The 15,065-nt window shown below is 48.8% G+C and overlaps 4 protein-coding genes across 4 annotated transcripts; 2 read left to right on the top strand and 2 right to left on the bottom strand.

Annotated features, from left to right (window-relative positions):
* The first annotated feature begins 106 nt into the window (after positions 1-106).
* F4812DRAFT_313342 (uncharacterized protein) lies at positions 107-1,932 on the top strand. The gene has a single exon (XM_047931360.1). It carries the CDS (start codon positions 710-712, stop codon positions 1,592-1,594), a length of 885 nt encoding a protein of 294 aa, XP_047792397.1. The 5' UTR covers positions 107-709; the 3' UTR covers positions 1,595-1,932.
* A 2,655-nt stretch (positions 1,933-4,587) lies between these two features.
* Positions 4,588-5,391, top strand: F4812DRAFT_457477 (carbohydrate esterase family 4 protein; the record flags this gene model as incomplete). The annotated part of the gene is made up of 1 exon (XM_047937177.1): positions 4,588-5,391. The coding sequence occupies one exon, from the start codon at positions 4,588-4,590 to the stop codon at positions 5,389-5,391; it is 804 nt and encodes a 267-aa protein (XP_047792396.1).
* A 1,240-nt stretch (positions 5,392-6,631) lies between these two features.
* Positions 6,632-8,122, bottom strand: F4812DRAFT_457476 (cystathionine gamma-synthase; the record flags this gene model as incomplete). Its single annotated transcript, XM_047937176.1, has 2 exons — positions 6,632-7,744; positions 7,829-8,122. 2 exons carry the CDS (start codon positions 8,120-8,122, stop codon positions 6,632-6,634), a joined length of 1,407 nt encoding a protein of 468 aa, XP_047792395.1.
* Positions 8,123-9,047: 925 nt separating this feature from the next.
* F4812DRAFT_421448 (uncharacterized protein) lies at positions 9,048-13,755 on the bottom strand. The gene is made up of 2 exons (XM_047933544.1): positions 12,329-13,755; positions 9,048-12,241 (listed from the first exon to the last, which is right to left on the bottom strand). The coding sequence occupies exons 1-2, from the start codon at positions 13,012-13,014 to the stop codon at positions 9,298-9,300; spliced, it is 3,630 nt and encodes a 1,209-aa protein (XP_047792394.1). The 5' UTR covers positions 13,015-13,755; the 3' UTR covers positions 9,048-9,297.
* Between the last annotated feature and the right edge of the window lie 1,310 nt (positions 13,756-15,065).

Genomic DNA, 15,065 nt, shown 5'->3' with positions numbered 1-15,065 from the left:
GAACTCCGGCAGATTTCTACGCCTCAGTGTCTTCTCCCGCAGCTAGCGCATTTCTTATTTCTACGAACTTAACGGTTAAGTGTTCCGCAACGTCAACCTTAGGTTCGCAACTACTTGATTCGGTCATATTGGACTCCTGTCATTCAAAGTAACGATACATCTAGTCTCAGAGGGAAGACCCCGCGATCTCATAGGATCATATCAGGTCGTTTCGCCGGGACCCAACCACTGTGTCCACCTGCCTAATTAGGGTAACATTGTCTCCTGCACAAGTGTCTCTTAAGCGCGTCCCAGAGTGGTATCCATCACCCGCCGGAAACAGGTCGCAGTGTACTTACTGTCGCCATATCCTTTCCTTCAACCCGGAGTTGTCACATTACCCAACTTCGACAATATCAACTTTGGGCTTTGGGTATCGCATCAACCCTAACGTCCTTCCGTGAAGAGAAAAAAAAACTTCGTCTTCGGAGTTGAATTTACGCAAGCCGAAGAGAAGCTTATAGGGCGTGATCTTTACAAGTCCGTATCAGCTCACGTTTAAGGATATCTTCTAAGCTGGACTCCCGCGGCTGGGTGGCACGACATAAAATCCAACGCCGTACCTAGCCTCCTCCTGGTTTCGCTTCATATTCTGGAAGTCTTCCAGGGATTATAGCAAACTAGTTCTTAGTCTTTTCTCACTAAAGGCTCTTTGAAACCGTCAGCCAATATGTCTCTTGCGCGCGCCTTTACAACTAGGCGAAAGCAGTCGTCGCAGGATCTGGGGATATTGCCTCAGCGGAGCAATACCACAGCCAAGAATAGCTCTGCGGCAATTCGCAACAAGATATCTGGTCCTATGGCCCTTACCCACACAACTAATATGCTTGCATACAACGCACCAGATTTATATCCTCAACCAGAAATCTCGCCAACTGAGTCCAAATCCGAAGACTCTTCTTCTGATAGTCCCCGTACTAGCGCATCATCACCGCCGACGAGTCCTGACATTCCGTCGGCTACGGATCGATCTACCACGCCGGAACACAACCACCTTTCCTGCTATTTCGTCGCTCCAGGTCAACCTAAGACGCCTGCAGCTACCAACCAGGCGCCCATTATCCCAAAGCGATCGCCATCACACACCAAGAAGGCGTCGATCGACAACTTGGCAAACAAGTTCTCGCGTCTTTCTAACCAATCTAGCAAGTCTATCTCCACCAAGGCAAGCTTTTCGCTTTCTCGCTCGTCATCAACCTCGACGGCCGCTACTTCCGTCTCGTCAGGTTCTTTCTCGCGCAAACCATCTGTTTCATTCGCTACGGCACCTCCCATGCCTCCCGTAATCACATCGCCACCCCCAGCTCGTCCGGCCTTTCGACGAGACTATTCCGACGCTCAACATCCTTTCGGTAACGAGTTGGCGCAGGTGACGGAACTGGCAGAGGAACTAGGCATCAAAGACAAGATGCAGGTTATCGACGAAGAAGAGAAAGAGCTTCTCGCACGAGGCCTTTGCAGGTTCCGACCCGAAGATTACTTGGCCGAGGTCCAGGGACTCTTCGCGACCTTCTTCCAGCCTGAGCCTGCCGAAATACAACAGGCATGGATTTAAAAGAAGCATGCAAGCTACGTTCCGTCCGAGTCTCGCTGCCGGAGGTTCGGAGATAGGATTATATGCGGCATTTCAATGTATATATTTGGACAAGTCGACTAGGGGTCTGCGCACAAAGGTACCTAACCTAGCACATAGGTCTCTTACATACGGGGTCTTAGCGATCAGATTTACGGGATTAAGTTGTGGAGTTTGGGATGATATTGCGCGCCGGTTTAAGGTTCAAAGTGACCAAGGCGTTCGAGACGTGGCTTGAATTTTTGTGGTTTTAATACCCGGGCACTTAGCACTAGACCCATACCGGTCATTTTCTTCTGTTTTATTGTCAAAGTTTACAAGGTTGAGATGCGAATACACTGTTTACGAAAAGCCTATAATAAAGGCATAGACAGTTATTAAGAATTGATGTGGACGTAATGCCCGTTTATGAATTCTTGTTTTTATTTTTATTTTTTTTACGTAGTGTCAAACGATAACTAAAAATTGCATGCGAATGAGTCCATAGACATTTTACTTGAGGGTTTCTCAGACAGTAATAATTCGTGATAGGTTACAAAGTGACTTGGCCTGTACAGCATCGACTCTCTATATTAACCATTATAATAATATAGCATTGTTCCAGAGCAGTCTCTCATCAGTGATTAGGCTAATCTATACTTATTTCTGCAGGTGATGTTACATAGGTAAGGTAGAGGTGACCTTATAAGTCAAGGTATCTACCCAACCTAACCTACCTGGTATCCAGTAACATGACGCATTCCCCGCACAATAGCGCTCTTTTCTACGCAGTTGAGAAGAAGAAGAAAAAAAGAGTATCCCCGATTGGACAACCATCTTCTGACTAGCTACCTAACCTAATTGACCTACTAGTTCGCGATAAGAGTCTCTCCTCCTCCTTCTTGTGGTATAGTTATCGGCGTTTGCATTGTTCAAGAAGGTCTCGACGGAAATACGGCCGAACGGCGCACGATGTTATGTAGGTTAGGTAGGTTAGGTATGCACACGTGCGAACATGACCCGCATGACTTCAAAGTGGGCGACTAGAGATAAAGACGTGATGCAGTACTATGGAAAGGTAGGATGACTTGACGTATTGTCTGGTGATCTACCTAGACTACACACAGATGTATACACAGATGTATACACAGATGTGTGTACCTTAGGTACCGATGGGAGCTTGAGGTCGTAAGGGAAATGTAAGAGGTACCTAAGTTCTTACCAACCAACATCGGTTGGATTAAAGGTAAGAGGATAAGATAGGATAGCATTAGGTTAGGTACCTGTATGTAAGGATTGAATAACGGATGATAGTTTAAGACAATTCATCAGAACCTTATCTCAGCAGATCGACCCGCAGCTGTGAGTTAAGAAAAAGACCCATGTTACGTTTATTTAGTAGTTATGTTATTTAGTCAGCTAATGCTAAATTAGGGAAGTATTTACTTTGTGACGATTCTGAAAATAGTTGTCTCCATCCAATGCCATTCCACGGTAGCGAATATGTTGTTATAAATATAGAGATAAGAACCATATTATCGCCTTCCCGATTCTGATAAAGAATGTCACGGCACATACACGTTCGACCTTAATTGATTTGTTTCGAGTTGTTGTAATAATGCTATATCACAGCCACCACGATCTTGTCACGGGTAAAGCAGCACATTCGTATATTTAGCTTCATAATACATACCTAGCTTAGCTAACCCAAGGTCATACCTCGAAATACGTTTATGCATATCCTAATCACGAGATCTCCGCAGCCGCGTTTGAAGATTGTGGGCGGTTCCGGTGGAAATCAATGCGGCTTGTATCCGGTAGGGTCCCAAACTAGGGTCCGGAACCAACGTGGAATAGCGCATTGCCAAGTAAATACTTAGCCCTAACATGAAAATATCTAAAATTAAGTATAAACGCGTTAAAACACACGTAAAAACACATATAAAAGGACAGTAGCTTGATAGCGAGATTAAGTACATCCATGGTTTAAAAAATACGTTAGTAGCCGGACCCTAGTTTGGGTCTCTACCGGATAGTAGAATGTTAGTTAGTGCGATCCGCGGTTTCATCTGTACCAAGGTATATAAGATGCTAAAAGAAGGGACGGAACTAAACTAGTAACTGAAGCATATCTCCTTTTTGCTTTTTAAGGAATGCTTTTACATAGGATGAAGCATTGCCTCAGGTACCTAATATTCATAGTGCATTTTATACTAGCAGGTACCTAAATACCTAATGTACTATGTAAAGACATTGGGGGATCATTAAAATGCCACCCCTGCTATACTTAACATTTGACCTTGATGATTCACTTATGTAAAGTTTCCTTCATGCCAGTTATGTCCCTAGGAGGTAGGTACCTAACCTAGGTATGCATTCATAACCCAGCTTCGGCTACCAGAAAGGCCCATCATTGAAACATAGCATCTGATTAGCACGGCAGGTGTACGTATTACAGTGGAGAACCGGCATTGCTTTGCGATGCAACCACTAAAATTAGCACACCGGGGAAGGTATCGATTGAATTGATCAACCACTAAACAGGTAACTAAAAACTAAAGCCCCTGAAGGCTGAAGCTCCTAAATCAAACCTGGGTGACGTATGCACTCTTTTTTCCCTCTTTTCCTTTCTTGGCTTTTTGTTTCGTGCCTTGTTTCTCTTTTTTTTTTTGCGGAAAACACAAACGCACACAAAATCACCCCCTTTTTCGAGAAATGCTCCCCTCCTTGTCCGACGATACACGAGCGACGATACAAGTCCAAGTCCAAGTCCAAGCCCGAGCCCGAACTTGAGTAGTAGTTGCACGGTGTCTGAACGCTGAATGCCGAGGTCCTCGACAATCCATCCATCCCGGAGCCGCCATCCTAAATCCTGAAAATAACTCCTAAAACATTCCTTTCTCTCCCGAACCGTCCCGTCGAATGCTACCTTCCTGATCCACCCTTCTCCTCCTCCTCCTCCTCCTTCTCCTCTTCTCCTTCCCCTCAAAAAGCAAATGCTGCGCCTGCCCGCGCTCCTCCGCCTCCCCTCTAAGCTACGGCGGCGGGCCCGGCGCCGGAGGATGACCACCCTCGTCTCACTACTCGCCATCCTGGCCCTGCTCCTGCTGCCCTTCTACGTCGTGTACAAGCCGCCGCGCGCGCTGATCCGGTACTTCTCGCGGCGGTGGCCCGACGTGCTGTGGGAGGTCCCCACCGACCAGAAGGTCGTCGCCCTGACCATCGACGACGCCCCCTCCGAGCACACCCAGGAGATCCTCGGCGTGCTCAACGGCCACGAGGCCACCGCCACGTTTTTCGTCATAGGCGGCCAGGTCCCCGGCCGCGAAGAGACCCTCGCGGACATCGTGCGCAGCGGCAGCGAGCTCGGCAACCACGCGATGCACGACGAGCCCTCGCGCGCCCTGCCGGACGAGGAGCTCGCCGCGCAGATCGAGGCCGTGCGCGAGCGCATCCGGGACGCGTACGCGACGGCCAGCGGCGCCGAGCACCCGCGCATGCCGCCGCAGTACTTCCGGCCCGGGTCCGGCTTCTTCAGCGACCGGATGCGCGCGCTCGTCGACAAGCTCGGCTACGGGATCGTGCTCGGCAGCGTGTACCCGCACGACGCGCAGATCGGCTGGGCCTGGCTCAACGCCCGCCACGTCCTGAGCATGGTGCGCCCCGGCGCCGTGATCGTGTGCCACGACCGCCGGAGCTGGACCGCGCCTATGCTGCGCAAGGTGCTGAAGAAGTTGAAGAAGGACGGGTACCGCGTCGTCAGCTTGACGGAGATGCTCGAGATAACGGGGCAGCGATGAGGGCCGCGCAATGGCAGAAGGTTCGACAGCACTACCAGCCAGGTTGTTGTGAGCGGCGAATGTACACCACTCAGATATCACAGAAAGGGTGGTGCTATCCAGTGTGATGGCAACTCCCGATGATAGATATCATATCCGTTGGCATCCAATGGAGCTTGCCTCATCCCAGAAAGCAACATATTGTCGCTTCTCCACTTCGTTTAGCGCCACATACCATATGTCAGGATAGGCGCTACCCAACTTCAGGATGGACAAAACCCCTTAACATTTTTCGATACGTTAATAATAATGATGCATGAGTTGACGTATCAGAAGGGTCTATATACAAAATTGTGTATAAAAATTGCACATAAAAATTGCACATAAAAAGAAAAGTCGACCATGGGTATTATATGTACCTACCTGCCCATAAAAGTCGTTGTATATAAGGCATTACTTAATTCCTATTTACGAGCTAGATGCTCTATAAGGAGAGCTTGGTGTTAGGACCTAAGCTTCTTGGTTTAATAGCTTAGAGGGAACACAGGGTATTAATTTAGAACTTGTGGAATAGGAAACCAGGAAATAGGGTATGATTGACGAAGTTCAGGCTGTTAATAAATCTAATGTAATGGGCCCTTGAGGCTTAAAGCACACCCAAAATTATCTTATCGCTGCAGTGCTGGCCTAGACTCGATTCTAAGGCATGAGCTCCTTTTATAAGCTAAATACGTGCGTGATATTCTGAGTTGGCTATAACTGTGTATAATGCTTCCCTAGGCACCTATCATATCAAACCTGTTTGGAATTTGTTCTATATAAGTCATGTAGTTAGTGTGTGGTATTCTTAAGAAAGCTGATGTTCAGGGGTCACTCCTTTCTAAAATCAACCAAGGATAGTTGCCTCTTAGAAGCAGGTGCTTAGGCATCTCAATACGATATACTACTGATACCATTGATACTATTGATACTCTTATTCTCACCTACAGTAGGTCACGCCGTGCGATGTGAAATAGTAGATGGATAAATCCTTTGTCTACCTGGTACCTACCTAAACCTTCCCTCCAACTTGGACAGGCAGTTAGTTACCTGACTCCAACGTACCCTCGAGAGCTTACAAGTTCTAATATACTGCTTCTCCCACGCTCATACCAAAATAAAGTTATTCAATGTAGGTGTTTATATACCCATACATCTATCTATCTATGCATTTTCAGCCCCCCTTCCCATCCGAGAATCCCAATAGCAGCATCATCATACTTCACACCCCACCAATCAAATTCGCACCACCAGCCGCGACTTTCCCAGCCGCGTCCCTCTTCGCCCTCTCGGCCCTCAGCGCCTCGAACCCGCGCACCAGGTCGTCCCGCAGGTCCTCGAACCCCTCGAGCCCGATGCTGAACCGCAGGAGCCTCTTGTCGACCCCGGCGTCCGTCATCGCCCGCCACTCCACCAGCGACTCCACGCCCCCGAGGCTCGTCGCGTGGTGGAACAGCGTCAGCTTGCTCGGCAGCCGCCGCGCGTCGTCCGCCGACCGCAGGTACACCGCGAACACCGCGCCGTAGCCCCGCGGCATCTGCTCCCTCAGCCACCCCCCCTCCTCCTGCTCCCCCGCGGATTTCTGCAGGCTCGCGTGCCGCACCTCGGCTACCGCGGCCCCGACTACGCTTTCGCTTTCTCCTCCCTTGCTCGCTTCCCCCGCCAGCCAAGCCACTAGCTTCTCCGCGTCCGCGCTCTGCTTCCGCACCCGCACCTCCAGCGTGCGCAGGCTCCGCACGCCCAACCACCCCTCGAAGCTCCCCATCACCGACCCCAGCACCAGCCGCTCCTCCCGCAGCCCGGGGACCCACGTGCCCGCGTGCCGCGGGTGCACCGCGAGCACGCCGCACAGCATGTCGCTGTGGCCGCCGAAGTACTTGGTACCGCTGTGCATAACCACGTCGGCGCCGCAGGCGAGCGGGTCCTGCAGCGGGGGCGGCGCGAGGGTCGCGTCGACGCTGAGCCAGGCGCCTTTGGCGCGGGCCCGCTCGGCGAACCATTTGAGGTTCCGGGCCTCGCCGGTGGGGTTCAGGGGGGTTTCGACGTGCACGAGGTCGCCGGGCTGCAGGCGGGCCAGGCCGTCCTCGTCGAGGGGGACGGTGGCCAGGCCGGAGAGCTTGGCGAGGACCTTGATGACGCCGTGGCAGCCGTGGTAGCCGTCGGTGATGGCGACGCGCTTGGGGTTGAGGAAGACGAGCAGGGCGTGGAAGGCGGAGAGGCCCGAGGAGTAGGTCAGGGCGGGGCCGTGCAGGATGGAGGTGAGCACGGCTTCGAGGCGCGTGGTGTTGGGGGCGGAGTCGCGGGAGTAGACGTGCGAGTCGTAGGGGTTGTTGGGCTAGTAATAATGGAACTCGTTAGTCTTCTTTTTTTCCCACTTATTATTATTTAAGGGGATTGATGGTGACGAGAAAAAGCATACGTTGATGTTAGTCCACGGCTCAAGCTCGTCCGGGTCGTCGCTATACCGGAACGTGGTCGAGACGTGCATGGGCGGAGCGACGGACTGGTGGGAGTTGAGGAAGTCGTCGGCGTGGATAGTCTGGGCCGACAGAGAGAGGTGCTGCAATCTCGAAGCCAGGGCCGTCGCCGTCACGGGTGCATCCGCCTCGTCTATGCCGACGACCGGTTTCTCGTGGGCAACACCCTCGACGAGCTCCGGCTTAGAAGCATCTTGCACGGCTACCCCATGTGCGGTACTCTCCTCTGCCGCCATGGTTTTGTCTTCTTCAGATCACTCTAGCTTCGACACCTAGGTTCCTAAGGTATATCCCTTTGTCCGATCTACTTGGAGAACGGATCTCAAGCTAGTAGAACTGTAAATGGTGAATATCTACCTAGATAGTTTCAAGTTGGCTATGTAGATTGTAGATGTAGCAATAACAGATATGAAATATAGACTATATACTAGGTGAAATATATATTCAAAGGTATGAGTGAGGTAGTTAAAGAGTCAAAAAGGGTAGTACCGGTTTATAAATTCGGTCGCATAGCTATCACCCGAAGACGAATACTAGAAATACTAGCAACAACCTTGTTTTCTCCACTATAGACTGAACGATACGCCAACGTTACGCCATATGGATTCTGGGCGGCTTGTATGGGGGCTTTTAGAATGGGGAAAATAATAGCCCCCGAAGTCCATTCCCGCTCCGTTATCGGGAATCCGTTGTCGTGTATAACCCGGAATACCGAGGAAGCGTATTATAGCTAAGAGGATAACAACGTATCAGCAACATCACCGAAATTCGAGAAAGGGAAAATAAGAAATAAGAAAAGAAAAGAAAAAAAAAAGGTAAAAAAAGGATAAGAGGCTTGAGCAGTACACTACTTTGAATTGTATATATTATTATCTCTTCCCATTCCCACTCCTCTTGAAGCTCCCCTCCCCACTTCTTTCTCCCCTTTCTGCCCCTCCTCTTTTCCACATGCAATTATATATATGCTACCTACGCCCTTTCTTTGACATGTACCTATTTCCAACCTAATACTATAGGTACCCTCGCCATTTTTGTTTTTAATTCGCCATCGCTCAACACAAGACTGCTCGCCGCGTACGAGTTTATAAACAAGGGATGGATAAAAAAATAAAAAATAAAAAATAAAAAATAAAAAATAAAAAATAAAAAATAAAAAATAAAAAATAAAAAATAAAAAATAAAAAAAGGCATCGAAATATCGTTGCCGTAAGATGTGACTGATCATATCCTTAAGCGCCTTGCTGGTTCCCAACCGCAAAAAATTCAAAAACACCTCACTAAAATTCCTATTACAGCCCTTGCCAAAGGGCCCAATCGACTCTATACATTCCTCCTATACAGCGATTCAAGAAAATTCGTTACACGTAAATATGGTAATATTGAGGTGTGCCTGTGAGTAATCCGTGTATGCTTAGCGATTAGATCGCCTAGACACCGACGAGCCTGGGCTTGGCTTCCTTGATACGTCTACTACCTCTGCCGAGCTTCCAAGTAGATCCACTCCTTGCTCTGGGTCGATTTGACTGATATTATGTTGATGGACGTAGCCGTAGCTTGTAGGTCTGTCTTCTGTCCCGTCGGCAGAAGGTACGTGGCTGGACGCTTCCGTTCCCGCTACCGACGATAATGAAAGACGCTTCTGAGAATTAGTACGGTCAAATGGCAATCTTGTCGAAGTGCTTCCGGCCGGTCCTGTATTATTCGATTGCGTCGGAGTTAGTGGTGCCCCCAAGGGCGGCGCAAGATCAATAAGTTGCCTGTTTTCTAACGGGTTTACACTAGAATTTCGTTTCGAGCTCTTCCTGGGAACTTCGGGAACTGGCACTTCCTCGGTCGCTGATGAGGCTCTCGCCGTCCTTTGCGATGGACGCCTGCTTGCCTTGGAATGTATTCTACTAGGGACCCTAAAGCTTTCACCTGCGTCAAGGTCGGGCAAAAGAGGTGGTTCTTCGTCGACCTTGGGTACCTCTGTGTTCACCTCATCATCCGATTGATGTTCACCATCAGACCGAGGATCACCGTCTTCGTTAAGCAATTCACCTTGAGCACTATCTTCAATAACGCCCTTAGTTTTCTTCGACTTTGGCGTATCATCCTCATCGTCGCTTTCTATTGGACCATTTCGAAGTACACCCATTGCTACAGGTATGCCCTCCGGTGGCTCTTCGGCAAGCTCACCATTTCTGGCCCTCATCGCAGGAGGCATCCGGGCACTCCTAACTACCTCGAAGCCCTTGCCCTTCTCTTTAGTTTTACCACCAAAAAGACGTTTGAGCCATCCCGTAGCTGTTGCAACTGGACTGGTAGGATCTGCCGGGCCGGTACCTAACTTACGGCCAGGTCCCTCCGAATTCAATGCAGGGCCACGCACACCATAGTAGAAGTCGACTTCACGGGTCGAATAATCTGCTCTCGGCGCGAAGACTGGTATATAAGATGCAGGTGCCGGAGCTGGATTCATCTTCCCTGCGGGTAGTAGATCATCGTCTCCGCCAGTCGTGGCTCCAGCAGGTTCACTCAACCGGTGACTCGATAGGTCAATACTAGCTAAAGAGCTACGCGCCCGATGTGGTGATGAGGATCCTACCTCGCCAATAGTACCTCGCCGAGCGCGTGGGGGACGGTAGTAGGGATCAGCCGTGGGTTGAGGACGAGTAGCTTGCCCTGGAGATGGCAGGAAGGAGAGTGTACTAGCGTCTCCAGGGGTTGTCGTCGTCGGGGTGAAAGCACCACCACTACCAAGCGGGATTGAGTACGCATCTATACTCCGAGCATCCAGGGCGCTCGAGCTTCTCAGGTTGTGATTGGCGAGCATCCCGATGCTACCAGCTGATTCGCTTCTTACGCGTCCGTACCCGCGCTTTGTTGCAGTTTCGGACGTTAACATAGCCGTCGTACTAAGTTGGCTTTGACGGGATGGACCGCCGCGCCGGTCCACGCGTCTCGATAGTTGGCGAGCGCCGAAAATCTTGGAAAGCCCCCCTCTTCTCTGTCCATCAATATCATCCCCTCCGGCACCTAATAACCGTGCAATAACCTCAATGATTGTCTGTAGCGCATTTAGGAGGAAGCCGAAAATTAGTACAGATCCGTGTATTAGCAGGATCACGTAGCCGATCCAACTCTTCTGGCCCTCTGAAACCCCTAAGCTTGGCGTGAACGCAACCATGAGAATTACGGATACGAAACGGACAATCGAAAACCCTGTGTGATAAGCATTCATCGAAGTAGGAGAATGGAAAGGTCGAAATGCGTGGAGCGTTAGCATTTGAATTACTTCGCACACAGCTAATATTACTATCTGTGCGGTACCCGAGGGCTGCACGGCGCCCACGGCAATGCCTCGCGATATTGTTAGTAGGATTGGAATTAAAGCGAAAGCAGCGGCTTGGTCAGAGTATGTATTGTAGAGGGGTCCATAAAGAAGTACGGTCGGGAGATCGTCAAACAGGTGCGCCCGAGGTTTGGTACTTATAATGAGGTATATAAGCCATATCGCAAATCCGATGATCACGACCAAAGTGAGAACAGCCAGCCCTACAAGGTAGCTCGGGGAACGGGTTGCAACCACCAGTTGGAAGGTGGTCAAGGCAACAATAGGAAGTAGAAAATAGCTGAAGACGAGGCGAATGATATTGCCTAATGAGAAAGGGATATTCTTTGATCGAAGATCCTCCTCCGGGATGTGGTTGATATATCGCAATAGCCACCGTCCAAAGAACCAAATTTGTAACAAGACGAGAACGGCAGCAATGATGACCAGTAACCATACCATCATACCAGCCCAAATATCTTCGACCTGAGCCATACCATCTAATTGCGCAATCTTCTCAAGACCATAGGTGCCATTCATCGTGTAGAGTCCGTCGACTAGACTCTGCCAAGGCTCGGCGTTGGAGACGAAACTTTGGTTGAACATCAAGGTAGACCACGAGACCTGACTCGTAACTGGCTGATAAAATCCAGGGTACTCCAGGGTGAGGCTGCCGGTCAGAAGAATATACTGGATGTACTGGAGACAATCACCAAAGCCAGGAGTGACCAGGCGCAAAAGATCGGGATCTCTGCCGTAATTTGACGTCCAATGGAACACATCACTCGTACCCCATGGGCTAAAGATACCCGCGAAGGCTGTTGCAAACCCCACCAAGATCAATACGAATAACGGTACAAACTTCAGGGACCAAGCGATTCCACCAAGATCTGGAGTGAGAATCGTAGAAACACATCCGATGGTGGTCTTCCCAGAGTCGCCATACCAGACAATGAAAGTGGGAGCGAATGACGTAAAAGCATAGGACGAAGACATATCCCTAGAGAGGTTAAAAGAGGGAAAGTCGTAGGGTGGAGAGTTACTGCATAGATTCAACGTTAGCTCGCCATAATCCTTAGTTGAAGACCTTCTCTCTCCTCTTCCCTTTAATTCTATGGGAGCCACCTACTCGGGAATATGATCCTTAAACACGGGACCGAGCGGACACGACCCGTTTATGATATTGTTACAGAAGTTCACGGTATTATGATAAGGCTCGTACGTGGCGACGCCAACTTTGTAATACAGAGTTGTAACTTTGCGCTGAGCGGCTGGCAAATTCGGTTCGGGTTCGTTTTGTATCTTCCCATTCAGTACTTGGTCCGGCTCATTCCAACGCGGAGAATCCCACGGCGGCAGCGTATCGACGCCGACGCGACCCGTCACATTTCCCCATACCGTAACGATCAGGTTATGGTTTGGGTTCTGGGTATCAAATTTGGCATCGGCATACAGGGGAACCCATTGGAGTTGAACTTGTTCCGCCGGCTGGTTGGAATAGATATAGTTGCTATCTAGACAGTTGTTGAACGTAACATTCACAGCGGATGCAGTGCAAATCCAGGTAGACGCTACCAAAGAACCCACTATAACACTGGAGAGGGACGATATCCTGCTATTTCGTGCCGTAGGAGTAGAAGTCGGTGAAGACAGTGAGGGTAAGCATCTATCTTGCTCTGATTTATAAGTGCCTATCATCTTGACGGGCGAAACATCATCTGCCGCATACACATCTTGATTCTCGTCAAACTCGGCGTCAGCGAACCCTAGATAGGTGGTAGGCGTATTGAGAAGCCTTAAAGTATGATTTCGCATCGTTCGTCGTCGGGGAGAGGTAGCAAGATGGTGTCGCCCAAGGCTTAACGCAGAAGGATCTAGGACCACTAGGGCCGCATCGTGATAAGAAGGACAGAGTCTCGGTGCGCTGGACCTTGCAATTGATTGGACGCGCGCCGAGGTAAGAATGTTTCAAATACACCAGAGAGATATTGGAAATAGCTAGAATTATTTTGTGAAGATAGAATATAATACGAGAAACGAGAAAAAAAAAAGATTATGAAAAAACGAGGGAGGATTTAGGAAAGGAGATTCGGATATCGGGTCGCTTTGGGGCCTTTGTTGTGGCAGTGCGTCGTTCGGTTTGGTTTGTAGTGATAATGATGTTACCAAATCTAGCCCACGCTGCTCGGGATGCCCACCAGCCAGCCAGCTAGCTAGCTTATTGCCAGCCTATCGTCCGTGCCTATGCTCTGGGTGACGACCCAAAAACAAAAATCCCTGCTTTCCTAACTTGCTTGCTTACTGCTGCGAGCTATGATTTGCTGGTGGGTTTTGCTGGCTACCTATGTTATGTTATGTTACTTAATAATTGTTTCGTGATGATATAAAAGAATAGTTACTTCAAAAATACTAAACGATAGCGGTGAGACTCAAAGAGTGGGAGTGACGACAATGAGAGCGATGAGTATTAACAAAATTATTATTACTACTATGTTAGGTTATTTGTTTTAAGGTGAGTTGTGGGACGAGAAGTAAAAGAACAAAGGAAAGAAAAAAAAATCGGTAAGGCAGAAAGATACATGGTACTGTAACTCCAGGGACCCTTGAAAGCCGTCTTGAAGCCAACTCATTTTTTGATACATTAGCGCCCAATGCTAATAAAAGCTACGTACCTTGGACATCGTACAAGACAACATATCATTACCTAACTTGTGAAAGTTAAAGGATTTCACCCCGTTTTTACAACTAAAGCTGGAGTATTTTTATTTTATTTTGCTTCAACCATAATTATGAGCGACACCTCTGCCAATAAAATATATCCAAGGCTGCTGTGCAATATGATGGTATGTAATGGTTCAGGCTATAGGATCGAATGATGGATATGTGTACTACACCTAATGGGATTTGGTATTTCTGACCAATCAAAAACGAAGGCTATAATGATGAAGTCATAATGGTTGAAGCAGTACTACCTTGAATACCAACTTCTATGTCCAAGTACCTTCCATAATAATATAGACAGTAACACAAGGTCATTTGCTAGATAAACCTTCTTTTCCGTGCCTTCCTGCTATAAAGTTATTACAAGTAGTTATGAGCTGACTGATAGGTATTACTGCTATAGAGAATAACATCTGAGGTTAAGAAGGAACTAGGTACCCACTTTAGGGGGCAGGAGGTAGGTGTACCTCGGTCCTCAACGTGAAGTCACCAATACCCTAAAGCTTTAGATGTATGTATGTGTGCTGTAGGTACCTAAGACAAGGTACTTAATAGGTACCTATGCACTTACCTTATAAATTTATAATACCTGAGCCGTGATACCGAGATGCAGACGGCGGCACTTGGTACCTAGTCTCGTCCTACTAATCAACTCTAAAATTGAATCTAGACCTTAGCATTCTCATTTATTTTCATTCCGTCTTCAACTTCCAAGCATCGGGTACTACGCGATAACATGAATTAGGGTAGCAACCTCTACTAGTACCAATTGTAAAATGAACGGTATGACGGTGTTATGGTTATGTCCATTAGCTCCCGTTCGCTCGTCTCTGACCCAATTTTTGCCCTGGTTCGCCCGCTCCGAACCCGAAGATCCAATCTCCCGCAACACGAACGTTTCCGTCTCCGTTTCTATTGCGGACGGTCACTTTCGAAACATAGCAATTTACAAAAATCTATTTCTAGCAACGTCTCCGCATGACAGCCGCATGACAGCTTAGCGAGATGTGATGTGTGGCGCCGCTCGTATTAACCGCCCTCCGTCGCGGGGCTAAAGCATCTAGCTTACATAGTAAATGCGCTGCCATCAGCCGTCGAGGAAAAATACTCCGAAAGAATCCAAAACGTGAGCCTCTCTCTCTTTG

Source organism: Daldinia caldariorum (genome assembly GCF_022478825.1).
Source record: "Daldinia caldariorum strain CBS 122874 unplaced genomic scaffold F4812scaffold_4, whole genome shotgun sequence".
NCBI classification, from domain to species: domain Eukaryota; kingdom Fungi; phylum Ascomycota; class Sordariomycetes; order Xylariales; family Hypoxylaceae; genus Daldinia; species Daldinia caldariorum.
The sequence above is the reverse complement of the archived record's forward strand: the minus strand, read 5'-3'. Positions and strand labels throughout refer to the sequence as shown.